We start from the raw sequence: 13,702 nt of genomic DNA on the forward strand, positions 1-13,702 counted from the left end.
AAGATGTGCATATAAACCCAAATAAAGGTTAATGTTGGCAGGTAATTTCCTAAAGATAAACAGTTTGGAATAAAAAGCTAAGAACAATAACCCTGAAAATAGCATCTCTACAATTAGTGCAGTATTAATACACTTATGCATGCAAAGTGCCATGCATTTGTATCTATTTTGACCTTAGAAAAATATGTTACTCTAGTAAGTAATAATTTAGGAACAGCTAATTATGGACCTTGGAGGTCATACCCTACTTCTACCAAAAAAGAAAAGAGATTTAAATTGTCCAGTATAGGAAAGTGCAATGGCTTATTACAAAATGAGCAGGAAAAATGTCTTCATCACAACCTCTTGAATTGCAGCATGCAATAATGGCTATATCTATATCTATATATATGCATATATATTGTTTGACAAACATATCAACAGTGTAAGAAGTTTATTTTTCATGATTTCACTTCTCATATGATAAGCATGCAATGCCAGGTGTATCCCTAGTTGTAACTCCACTGACTTGGTTAGAGTTAAACCAGTGATGCCCTGAGCCCACATGTTTTGAGAGAATGAAATCAAATGTAGTAGGAAAAGAGACAGAGTTTTTGCTGGCTTATAGGTATAGCTTAAAAGATGGTGATCCATTAAAAAAAAAAAGTATTACATTCCATGTCCAGGGACACGCTTGGTAATTGGAAGAACAAGTATGAGATGAGGATCCATAATGCAACACATCAGCGAGGATCTCATCGCTTTGACTGGGCTATATCTTGTCCTCATATGTATACGTGAAGCTCTGGCTGAGTCGAATGGGAGCCGCATGCAGGCAGATGCAGGCAGAAGTTGGCTGACCATATTTATATGATTAAAACAAACCAAGACATGTAAGTAAAAAAATAATTGCAAATGATTTCAACCTAAACTGAATTCTGCAATAGAAAATCTCTCCTAGATTGAAGCTTAAATATTTCATGAGTCCCCAGATACCAGGTTCTGTTCAGGAAAGAAAGTCACAATGGCCTTTCCAGCTGTTCTGGAAAACTACTGATAAGCAAGAGTAATAAAATGGCATTCGTAAGAGCCTTTATGGGTTTTTTCTGCTACACTTGCAGAACCCACGAGTGATTTGGTTTAGACAGGAAGGATCCTGCCTTGTGTAGGGGGTAGGAGTAAATGAAGTCATAAGGTCCCTTCGAGCCCCATTTTTCTACAATGCTAAGACCATAGGGTCTTTTCATTTTTTAGCTCATCATTCTCCCTTACAGGGTAGCAGTACAAACTCTTAAGGAGACAGTTCTGCATGAAAACAAGAATGCATTAAAAGCCAAAAATGGATTTTAGTTACACAAGAGTCGCTAAGCTTAAGTGCCTGGGAGACAAATTCCCAGTGTTTTCTTTTCCTTTCCATATGATACCTAGAAATGTTATGACAAAGGAAAACATTACTCACTGCAATACAATCAATGCTTATGTAAATAGGAAGGGATCGTTAAGACATCACTCTTGGTGGCAAAGATCAACATTAGCAGCTTTCGAAGGGAACAACACACAGTTTTCTGGGGGAGGGAACATCTAGAAATGTTCCCATGCTTCATAATTGTGCCTCAAGGGTTCAAATTTATATGGATCACTGAAGAGAAATGTAAGAGGAGGCTGTCGTTCATTGGTACATTTCCTGAAAGGGGTGGCAACTACACAACATCTTAAAGATTCAAACCAAAGTCAATAACGCCTTGCAATTACACATGGGTCCAAATCAGGACCCTAAATCAGAACATTTCCAGCCCTGAATACTAGTACAGTTATATTCAGATCTCAGTTTTTGCCCCTGTATAATTTGGGCCAACCAAAACCTGGATCTAGAAGTTTCTGAACTTTGGATCTCGATTCATACCTTGCAGTTTTGGTCCATCTCTATTTTTCCTATAAAGGCTCACCATTCCCAAAGTCCTGTTTCAAGCAAAAACTCTGATTGATTTCACAGGTGTTTCACCTACATACAAAATCCAAAGGTTGAGCCAACAGTTATCAAATGGTAGAGGTAACCATGGAAGAATAGAGTGAGAAGGGGGAAATTGCATTGCCTAGCAAAGGAAATCATCAATGAACTCTAGAACGAGGAAGCAGAAGGCTTTTACAGGGTAAGTCAAAAATCCCTGGCTCCCAACCACTACAAATCAGTGCAAGAGGGGAAAGAGACATAATGGAACCAAGAGTAAGCTATTTGCAGAGAGTATTCTAGTAGAAAACGTGAGCACACACCCAGTAGTAACAGTCTCTCAGATCAGAAGCTAAGATCTAGCGTTAGTCAGCCACAAATACAAATATATGCAAGGATATCACGGTTCTGGACATAAACAAGTCTAACATCTTTTAAAAGGAACCCACAAGCTGTACAAAGTAGACATAACAAACATTTCCCACTATGATATCTGCATACAGTTCCCCCCACGGATACCATATATTCAGGAAGACATTGTTCGTTGATGTGAGGCTAGACTGTATTCAAGAGTTTATAAAGCAAGCCCTTTTAAAGAACTGTTTGAAATGGGAGATGTACGTGGCAAAATCGAGGGCGGAATGTAGCCCCAAGTGCTTAATGTAAAAACTGGCTAGGTCTCTTTTCATTCCTTCTGTTGCGTTTCTAAGCTGTATAGTTTACAAAGCTGGGAATGTTATTTCATAATACTTTACAACATAGTTCTAGTGTCATGCAGTAACTGCAGATTTACTGCATACTTCTATTAAATTTCAACAGCCATAACAAAGCTTTATGGTGCAGACAGTAACACCCAAATATTTAGCAATGGTAAACATTCCCCCCCAAGGACCGATCTGGCTCCTTATAGTTTGGGGCATGTTTAACTCCACACAAACTTTAAAATATTCTTTTTCACAGATGGCAAAAGGTAGATTCTACTGACCTTTTTTGGATAAAAGAGGTGCAAACCCCACATTTGGTAGTTTATTATACGTACCAGCAAATAAGTACCTCTGCATCTTGAACCAAATAGGTAACGCATATACTGTGTGTGTTCCAGAACTGGTTCATCTACAGCACGGTCACATTGCTATGTTGGTAATATGTAATTCCATCATTATTTTTAAAACACCTGCTTAGTTGATATTCAGTATTCACTGTTAACACTGAGAACTTCAGAATCTAGAGTATAACTCTGCACTACCTGCAGTACCTATTGCAGTAATAATGGCCTGGGTTAATTTAACAAGATACATTAATTCAAGGGGAATTCCAGAATTCACAGATATCAAAATGTATTTATGGTAATCATCAGTTGTAAGGTTCACAATCACCATATTGGGAAAAAGGTCCAATTCAGTTTTAACAAAACCAAGTTTTGTGTTTCCAATTGGCCTACAATCATTTCCTTTCCCATATATCCAGTATCTGTGTCACATAGCAGCATAGATTTACCATCTTAACTAATGATAACATTTTAATTGTGGTACAGAGATATACATAGTATGTTTGTGTTGGGAAGTACTTTGGCTTGGACTGGTTTAAATATCTACTTCCCAAATGCATAGGTTTAACTTCAACCACCTTGTTCAGGAAAAGAAATCTGGAAAAAAAATACCATGGATTTTTTTTTTTTTATGTTCCCTTTTTTCTTTTCTCATTGGAAATGCTTGTTGCTTTTTTTCTAAGCAACGTTATCAAACTCTCGGAGCTTATATTATTTTATTCTTGGTAGCTCTTTCCCCTCACCCCCAACTTTCAGTCCTATATGGGCCAGCTTAATCAATTTGAACCAGAGTTGGAGATTCAAGAATGCTTAATAGCCAATAAATTCTTGCTTAGCAGAGGTTGAGGATTCAAAGAAAACTTTTAAAATTATTTCCACTTTTGTTATTTTTGTTAAAAAAAAAAGAGTTTGCACCTTGACGTGTCATGAACACCTCTCCGTGATCTTCCTTTTTCTTGTTACACCTGGCCAGCGCAAGCAGCTGAGATCTTTGCTCTATTTTCCCTGCATCTCTGTGCAACACTTTTTTAAAAAGATAATATATTATTTTTTCTAAGCCTTTCAGACTGCGGTTACATGATCAGGATTCTCCTGAATTTCTATGCATTCGATTTCTTCCCGCTCCTTCCTTTTAGCCCGTTTCTTTTTCTTGTGGTGCTTTTTGGAGGGTGGGAAAAAGGTTAGAAAGACGGGGAGAATAACAAAACAGTGCAGAAGAGTGCAACTGCCAGTGAGCAGCAAGCATTTGAACAGTGTGAAGGTCAAGTTTGAAGGCACAAAGAGAAGGGGGACCAACCCAATAAGAAAAGAAGTAATATTTTGCAAAATGGCTGTCCCATGTTCTTGGAGGGAGTTTTTTATACACTGAGTTCGGGTGTGCTCGGTTGCTAATACAAATGTATAAAGCAGGGGTGCACAGTGATCTATGGCGAAATTCAAAGTGTAGATAAGGCACAGTATAGAAATGCAATCCATGTCTACATTCCATAAAGTCATCAAACCTAGGACACCCAGCTCTATTGAGGTGACACTGAGAATTAACCAGAAGTTTCCCAGAGGATGAATAACCAGGAAAAAGGTCAGTATTAACATCAGCAGGATGCCAAAGCCAGAAATCAGGATGGGCATAGTTACTGATAAACCATAGTGGTCCATGAAAACAAAAGTAGGATTGAACACAATGAACTTGATGCTCTGGATTAGAGAGAGCGGTCTTAACTTCTCCAACAATTCCACCACCTCTCTTTGTGTGTTTTCGCTAGTCCTGGCCACCAGGTACATGCGAGAAGCAATGATATTGTTCTCATCTCCAGTCTTGGAGAAAATTATGTCATTTTTGAAGTGCTGGAATTCCGGTTTTTTTAAAAAGGAACTCTGGAGAATGCTGATAAAGTCACTTTTGTTAGTGGCACTGATGTTGCTAACTCGCAGGTATTGATAGTACTGTTCCATCCAGGACACTGTATTGAACCCATGGCTCAGTGTTTTTAAGTCTTCTTGTACAGTGCCATTCCAGTATTCAAGAGGCTCATAGATGTAGAATCCTATCACTGGGCTGTAGTTGCTAAAATACTTTTGCTGGATGAGGGCATAAGAGACGCTTGGAGAATCACTGGCAAGGAGGTTGATAATATTGGCCCCATCACTGATCTGCAAGCACCCCATAAAGGAGAAAGAGGCATAAATGAGGTACAGTATCACTACAAATGGCTTGACGTAGATGTTAGTAATCCACTCATTGTAATGTTCTCGTAGAAAGTGCTGGATGAAGTGATGCTGGTACGGGTTGGTTTCATGATGAGAGGTATGTTGATGGCCATCGCTCATCATGGTTTGGAACCACACGGGTTTCCGGTCCAGGTATTCTGCTGAAGGGATTTTACAGCAGAAGATGCTGTGGTAGCGGTTCTGCTCCAGCTGTCCAGCAAAAACTAGGCAGGAGCCAAAGAAGGAGAAAATATAGAAGTAGTTCAATAGGATGGAGACACACATGTTCTGGCAGAAAATTTTCACAGCCTCGATATTGGTGAAGGGGCTGGCACCCATTCCAAAGGCTATGAAGTACAAGGAGCTTGTCATTGTATAGGAGACCATGACATCTGAGTAGGCATCTGCTACCCTATCCTTAAATGGCAGATTCTCTCTGGTTCTGCGCCATCCTGAAAGTAGCTCAAACACGCCTTTGGTTCCATGACCTAAAATAACAACAAAAAACAGGTATAAACAGGGGGTCCTACTTTTCATGCTGCCATGTTAATTTTAACTTTTGTCTCTACATTTTACTGAACATCTTTTGTTTTATTGGGGTTTTATGTTTTAATAATTAATTGAATGCAATGTTTTCAGATTTGTGTATCTGAGCAAGCTGCCTGATACTCAGAATTGGTGCGTAAACAGATCCATTGACCTTTGCAGAGACCACAATTGACTTGAAAGGGTGCTGAATTTGGTCAAAATGAGCTATTCAAATATGGGTTTAGGGGTCTAACTTGTAAGTGCATGAGTTTGAACTGACTTTGAGATTCCTAACTGCCATATCCAACTATAACCTCGAGGAAAAATTTTGCCACCCTTGGCAAACAAATGGGGATGCTTGAAGGATAAGGAAGTACACAGTGGGCATGTTACATGTGATATTAGTGTGACGCAATAAACCCCGGCATAGTGTGTACCAGAGTTTATTGCTTCCCAGGTACAGTGTTTACACGTATGCCCAGGGACACAGTACAGTGAGCTGGGTTGGAGCAGTCCTTGCTGGCAGGGGGCCCTGGGGTCAGCCTGCCAGCCCTGGGCTGCTCTGTCCCAGCTGAACATGCTGTGGAGGGGCTGGCTGGGGCATAAGCATTCTCCAGTGTGGGGCTAGCTGATAGGCAGCTCCCACGCTGAAGCATCCTTGTGCCCCAGCCAGCCCCATCAGCATCTACACTTGTGTGGCAGCACACTAAATAATGGTGCTGTAGGATAGTACTTCTGTTTACAAGTACTAACCTATGATGGCACTTATTAGTTTACTGCGGCCTAATAAGGCTGCACATGTATGAACTGAGACTTTACTGCAGAGCAGAGCTAATTAAGCAGCTCCACCATAAACATGTCATGTAGATGCACAGTGTGAGTTAGGATGGGACAATCTGGCCCTTAGTGCTACACGAGGAGAAGAAATATTAACGTTGCTGAGAATATGCAAGTTCACAAATTCATTTGTGTAACGGTTTCAGATTCTCGTGTGAAAGAGGGCCTTTTAGAGTGTAATGCTCGAGCCTTTATGCTATGTGGAAGTTGACATAATGATAAAAAGTACAACATTCTTCCATATTAGTTGCCATGAAAACTTACATTTTCTCCTTGGCTACCACTTCATCTCAATCTCTTAGGCTAGGTACAGACATTAAGAAGCCCAAGGCAGAATCAACCCAATCTACATGGGTTTCTTGAAGCTGTGTAGATTGGATAGAGAGCAAACGAACTTGTGTTCACCCTTCGGTGTTGGGAGGCAGGTTGCCTGGACTGGCTGAAGCCAGATGGTGAAGGACACTCCCACACACCAGCCGGCATACCAGAACCTGCAGAGGGATGCTATATGCAGCCAAGGGACTACGCCATTCCTGATTGGCTGTGACGCACATGCCTCCCCCTGCTGCCCTGTCATATACCAGGAAGTAGTCAGCTGCAGTCAGCCAGCAGATGGAGGCATGCTCACCCTACCACTCATGGTGGCATGGGCATCCCTGGGCTTTGTCCGGTTGGGCAATACAGGGTCCACCCCAAACAGGACAGAGGTGGGGGGGGGAGTGGGATGCATGAGCTACTGGGTGTAGGTGATGCCAGCACACACACACACACAAAGTATGAAATATAAAATATATAAACTATATAAACTATTTATATAAGTTTGACCCAGAGAGTGGTGGTCCACGGGTCATTTTTGACCTGGAGGGATGTGGGCAGTGGGGTCCCCCAGGGCTCGGTCCTTGGGCCCGCACTGTTCAACATCTTCATCAGCGACTTGGACAAGGGGGTAAAAACCACCCTGTTCAAATTGGCTGATGACACTAAGATGGGGGGGGGCGGGAATGTGGGCATGCTAGAACGAAGCATTAGGCTACAATCAGACCTAGACAGGTTACAGGGGTGGGCAGATGAGAATAGGATGGGATTCAACACTGACAAGTAAAAGGTGCTGCACCTGGGGAGGAACAACCGGCACCATCCCTACAGGCTGGGGAACTCCCCTCTTGTCAGTACAGAGGCGGAAAAGGGTCTTGGAGTCGTCACTGATGACAAGATGAACATGGGCCGGCAGTGTGGGGATGCAGTCAGGAGGGTCAACCGCACCTTGTCATGCATCCATAGCAATGCTGGTGGTGAATAAAAACCTTACAGACACAAGCTAAATGTACCAGTCCAAGACTGTGGCACAAATTTCCCACCTGCTCTGAGGACCAACCTCAGCATCTTCCACTAGAGAGGCAAGGTGCACTTCTTCAACTTGCCTCCTTTCACAATAACAGATACACAACTAACAGGAAAACTGAGCCCAAAGCCTTTCCAAAAGACAATGCTTCACTTTATGCGCAACTCTTTCTCCGGGGAGTGGAAGAAAGAAAGAACAAATCACATATGACAGACTTCAGTCATGTTGCTTAATGCATTATTGAAACGCACTTAGATGCTTCAGTTATGAGGGCAGTATAAGAACCCATAATAAAATGAATAGAATAGGATCTGGGCTGAATTGTCTCCATGGCCCTGGCACACTTTACACTTAAGACATGATCAACCAGTTCATCACATCTGAAGTTGTTACCCAGCCACACATTAAAGCAAATAATGGTGTGATAAAACAAGGAGTAAGGCACGACATTATTACACAAGACATGTGTAATAACTTTTTGGTTGGTTCCTATCACACCATTAATTGAACTGGTGCCTGGCTGGGGCCTCCAGCTGTGAGGGTACAGCTGGGAACTCTGTCAGCTGATCCTGATTCCCAGGCCTAGGGGCACACCATGTGGTCCTGTGGTTGGGAGCTGAGATCAGCTGACAGAGTTCCCAGCCATGGAAGCATATGGTGAGCCCTATGGCTGGGAGCCTGGATTAGTGGACAGCTCCCAGCCCTGTCATGATGGCAGTCCTAGCTGTGGGAGCTTGCTACTTGCTGGTGTCCGGGGAACATGGGATTATGATCATGATTGGTGCCTCTTGCACCAGCAACAAGGCATGATAGGACTTGATGCTAGAGCCCACCATAACACCTTGTGTCATGCAGGTGTGGCATGGCCCAAAGAACCATTGTGGGGATCTCACATCCGAACCCATCCCACCTTTACTTGCAGGTCTGCCGGGGGCCCTTGAACCCACAGAAAGCCTGAAACAATGAATCATGTTGTGATCTCATGCACATGATCACACAACATCATAACGCTATTGTGCATCACTAATCAAAGAAAATTTTCATTTTGGGTGAAAAACCAGTTTTTAGTTAGGAAAAAAGTTTTGATTTAAAAAAATGTTGAGCCAGCTCAGGTGGCTATCAGCAGTTAAATCCGTGGCTCTCAACTTTCTCCTTACCCTGATTCTTTTTTGTGCTCACAAATATTTTGAACCACGTTTACAACAAGCTGTATAGGAATGTGTAACCTTGATATGATTTCCCCGGAAGGTCAATGCCTAGTTTGAGATGGCATGTTGTAAACCAGGGTGGCCAACGCACAGCATAGGTGGCACAGGTGGCATGTAGGAGCATGTGTGTGGCGCACAGCAGATGGGAGATGAGAGGTGGCAGAGCGGCAGATAGGTCAGAGAGCAGATGAACAACAGATAAGGCAGGGCACATAGGGCAGGAAGCAGAAAGCTAAACAGCAGATTGGGTAAAGGAAAGGGATTGAAGTAGTACTCGGGCCGGGTGTGGAACTAATTGGTGGTATGCTTGCCAAAAAGGTTGACCCCCACTGTTCAAAACTATGTCAGCTTTTATATCTGAGTTCTCAAGGCCCTGATTTAAGGTCCACTGACGTCAATTTAAAACCTCCCATTGATACATTAGGCTTTGAATCAATCTCAAAAAGGACCCTGTACCTTGGAAGTAGACACACCTTTAGCTAAAAAGAAAAGTGGCAACTGGAGGCACGTAGAATTAGATTTTTAAGACTTCCATATCTCCATCTCCATCTAGATTTTCACTGTGCATAGTGAAGGATTTATATACAGAAAGACAGGAAATCTAAGGTATCAGGTGTAGGATGACAGCAGACCAGCAAATAACAAGGTGAGGAATACTGGGCATGTCTCCACAGGCAGTTAATGCAAAGCTCCTGTGAGTGCTGTTTGAATGGGTGCCCGGGACTGCAGCACGATGAGCCAGGTTGGAGCAGCCCTAGCTGGCAGAGAGTCCTACGGGTTTAGCTTGCCAGCGTGGGCCTGCTCCCTCCCCACTCATCATGCTGCAGAGGGGCTGGCAGGGGCATGAGTTTGCTCCAATGCAGAGCTACCCAGCTGGCAGCCCCTGCACTGAAGCACCTTTGTGCCCCACCTAGCCAGGGTAGCGTCTACATGTGCACTGCTGCACATGAAAAAAACCCTGCAGCAGGGTAGGACTTGTATTTGCAAGTCCTACCCTGCTGCAGAGTTAATTAGTTTACTCCAGCCTAATAGGAACATGAGTAGATGCGCAACGTTTACTGCGGAGTTAATTAGTCTACGCAACAGCAAACGTCTCGTGTAGACATGCCCACTGTGTGCAGAATGCCCATTGAGTTTGTTTTTTGGTTGAAATGGTTCTTATCCATAGTTACTTGTGCTGCCAAAAGCCTCTTGGGGAAGTGAAAATTATAACATAAACTGTCGAGTTCGATGTACACGACCTGTTTTATTGGTGTACACGGTAATTTGGTACCCCCAGAGGTATGTAAATCTTGAATGCTGTAGAAGTATACTGGCTACCAAATCTTCATGGTGCAAACAGGGCTCTGCTGTAATCTTGAGTCTCAAGTCACCCTGGGTGCCTTGATGACTTCAAGATGAGCCAGGTCAAAGTGCAAGGAAGAAGCGGGCTTTTGCCATGACCATGCTAGTAGCCCCCTCTGCATTCAGGCAACATAGGTACCCAGATTGCAATGGCTTTCTGCGTAGCACTGGTACTGGGGATTAGAAAACCCTTCTTCTCCCTCATCTCTCCCTCGCATAGTAGGTCATAAATTGGCCCTTTGTTCAGTGTGCTTTATTGCTGAGAACTTTTTGCACTGAACACACCCCCTATTTTTCTGGTTTTGAAGTATCAAAATGTCACGTCTTCCCTGGGCTTACTCTGCTGCCTCCTGATTGATCAAGGATCCAGTTCAGCTTGAAAAATTACCTTCTCGCCCGCTCTAGACTTCTCTGTGGGCTAAAAGCCAAATCCTGCTCTTACTAGTGTACATCTACCACCCCCTTCCAGGAACAGAGCAGCAGGGTTTGTGAGTGCAGACAGAATCAAGTCCCCTCTGTATTTATTTCCCTTCTTCTGCCGAGCCAGCAGCTTCCCTTTCTCTGTCTCTTCCTTCTTGTTCTTGGCTGTTTGCAAAGGGATGTTTTCCAGCACATCGCTGTCTACCTGAAGCATCTCTTGTGTATTTCTGTCTCACTATCTATGCAATTTATTTTTTATTTTTTGTTTGATGAATGAATGCTAGCCTTTTTTTCCCCCAAGCACTTTTTAGTGACTATAGTTTCACTGGCTCCTTGCTACTCTCGAAGGTGCCACTGAAAACTTAGTTCTGCCTACCTGCTTCAGCTCCTTAAACTCCAAACCGGGAACTGCAGAGATAAGACCATTTCAGCGGTACCACAACTATCTTCGGAGATTGTGGGCATAGTGGTGGGAGGATCCCCCAGAACATCTTTCCCACAGTATTGGCATGTCTGAAGCATGTTTTACCCCAAATCTTTGGACTGGGGAACCAGAGCATTGAGAGAGAGAATGAGAGACAGGAGTTTCTGCTCCAGTAATGTAGGTTTTTTCAGCAGACAGCCCACACTTATAGGCTAAGAACTAGTTATCTTGCAAGAAGGTCTTGCTCCCTATCCTGTTGATCATAAAGTTCAGGGTCTCGCTGAGACATTCAGGGTAGTTCAGTTGTCCAGTATCCCTTTAGTCCTTTTAGTTCAATGACCCTTTGTTCCCAAACTGTTTTATTACTTTTGTTTCCTGAATATTCATTATTTTCACTACTGCTCTTACTGCTACCGGCTACTTTATGTAACTGATTTCTTACTATTGGGCATTTTCCTAAAACCTTATGTGATAAGCACACCCATACCTGCATGCCTTTCTTATCAACACCTCTTCTTATCACACATCCTCCCTATCTGTCCGTTGTTCTCCCCAGTATCATTAACAATGCTGATGCTTTGATGAAATGTGTAGTTGCTTGCTCAGCTTTAACCAGATAACAACCTTGCAACACCTCACAAGAGCGGACGCTGGCTTTTTATAGTGACACATGTGGAGTGGAAGCAAATGAATGGGGCTTAGTTTTTAGCAGCAGTTTCAAGAGCAGCGTGGAGCCTTTGAAGACAAACCCTTTGCAACACACAACTTATATTCAAATTCTTATCCTCCATCACAGTCTCTGGGTACATTTTGGAAATACTTTGAGTCACTAACTAGTGTCCACCAGTATCCTAGTATCTCCTCCATTGCCCTCTCTAGGTGTAGCATTGCACAAGCAATTGTAGGTTTCTAATGGAAATGTCCCTGCCTGGATATCCAGAGGTCAAAAAAAGCCATGGGAAAAAAAAACAGGGAAGTGCACACTTGGGCAGCATGCGCTGCTGAAAAGCAGAGCTGGACCGCCCAGCGCCACGCTGCGACTGCTGGCCAGACTCTGGCAGGACCACCGTGGTTGCAGCCCCGGGAGGCCCCCAGAACCCCAGGGGAGGCTACTGGGGTCAGCACAGTGCTGGCCCCAGCCTCCCCTACTGCCCCTAATTTGCAGCATGTCAAAGCACGGTCGTTCCCCAGGGACAAGTAGCTGCGGCATAAGGTGCGCTGCTGCTAGTTGTCCCCAGGGAACCAAACATCCACACATGTCTGGATGCACCCAGAGATTTCAAATAGGAATCCAAAGAGTCTGACCTGTTGTGGTCTTTCTGAGTTCTTTGCAACAAAAGACTTGGTCTATTCTTTTTCAGCGGTCAAAATACACTTGAAGTTCATTTTTGAAACGGGGTGCTGCTAAATTTAGAAATGTGATGGAAGGAGTGCCTCCAGTCTTTTAAAAATATTGCTAACCGTGGCTCAGAAAGGTCTGGCTCACAATCTGATGGCTTCTCAGTTCTTCAGCCTCCTGTTCTGAACTGGAGAACAAAGTCAAAATTGCCCCAAATCCCTCCATCCTGTCCTTGTCTGTCCCTCCCAGCCAAAAAAAAGAGAAATCTGCTTATGCTTCAATTTCCAGGGTATTTTTAACCTCCCCTGATTGTAAATTTTAGTGTAGACAGTAGTTGTAAGTTTATGGGGAGGTGTGTTCAATTTTTACCCATTTTTTATTTTACATGCTTGACTGAAGGATTTTACAAAAATGGGGTGGGGGGTGGTCTCTGAATTCCTAAAGAAATGTGAGGAAGCTTGGTTCGCAATAAAAATATCTTACACACGTAACATAAGCCATCCTTCCCCTTCTTCCTGCCCAGCCCCCACCTCACATAGAATATCAAGTTCTCATCTGTGGATGCAGTTCTTCTGCCAGGCCCTGAGAAACATGACTAAGAAGCAATGTTCAAGTCCTGAAACACATTTATGCATTAACGGTTGGATTAATTCATGTGTATTAATCAATCAATGCTACAATGTAACTAAAATGAATGTATAGACACACTGCCTTCTGGCAATAAGAATACAGAGGATAAGAAGATAAATGACAGCACTCCATTCACCTGAAATGCATCAGTAGTCCCATGTAGCTCATGGCAGAAATGGTACCCTTTGAAATAGTCACAGCAAACAACTGAAGCACCTCGGAGGTGTCCTCCACAGTTGTTTGCTGTGGCTACGTATACCCTCCAGTTGCTTCACAAGCCCACATCCTCACATGGGGACCAAGGAATCTAACTGCACGAAGAACCCAGGTTTCACTGTGCCTTAAATATGTAAGAATTTGTTGAACTTTGCAGATGTGTTTGAAAATGAGCAATGATAAGTACTATTCTTCTTCTTCTTCTACAAAACTTGCCTTTCCAAATATCCT

General features: G+C 43.2%; 1 protein-coding gene across 2 annotated transcripts in view; it reads right to left on the reverse strand.

Annotated features, from left to right (window-relative positions):
* Positions 1-4,037: 4,037 nt before the first annotated feature.
* The window catches only part of PTCHD4 (patched domain containing 4), a 119,051-nt gene continuing 109,386 nt past the window's right edge, over positions 4,038-13,702 (reverse strand). For both annotated transcript variants that reach the window (XM_090031356.1, XM_090031355.1), the window contains exon 3: positions 4,038-5,671. In XM_090031356.1, the coding sequence (XP_089887482.1) occupies positions 4,038-5,671 (1,634 nt within the window). The remainder of the gene's footprint in view (positions 5,672-13,702) is intronic.

The sequence above is a fragment of the Crocodylus siamensis genome, chromosome 1 (genome assembly GCF_052110815.1).
Source record: "Crocodylus siamensis isolate JL-2025a chromosome 1, ASM5211081v1, whole genome shotgun sequence".
NCBI lineage: Eukaryota > Metazoa > Chordata > Crocodylia > Crocodylidae > Crocodylus > Crocodylus siamensis.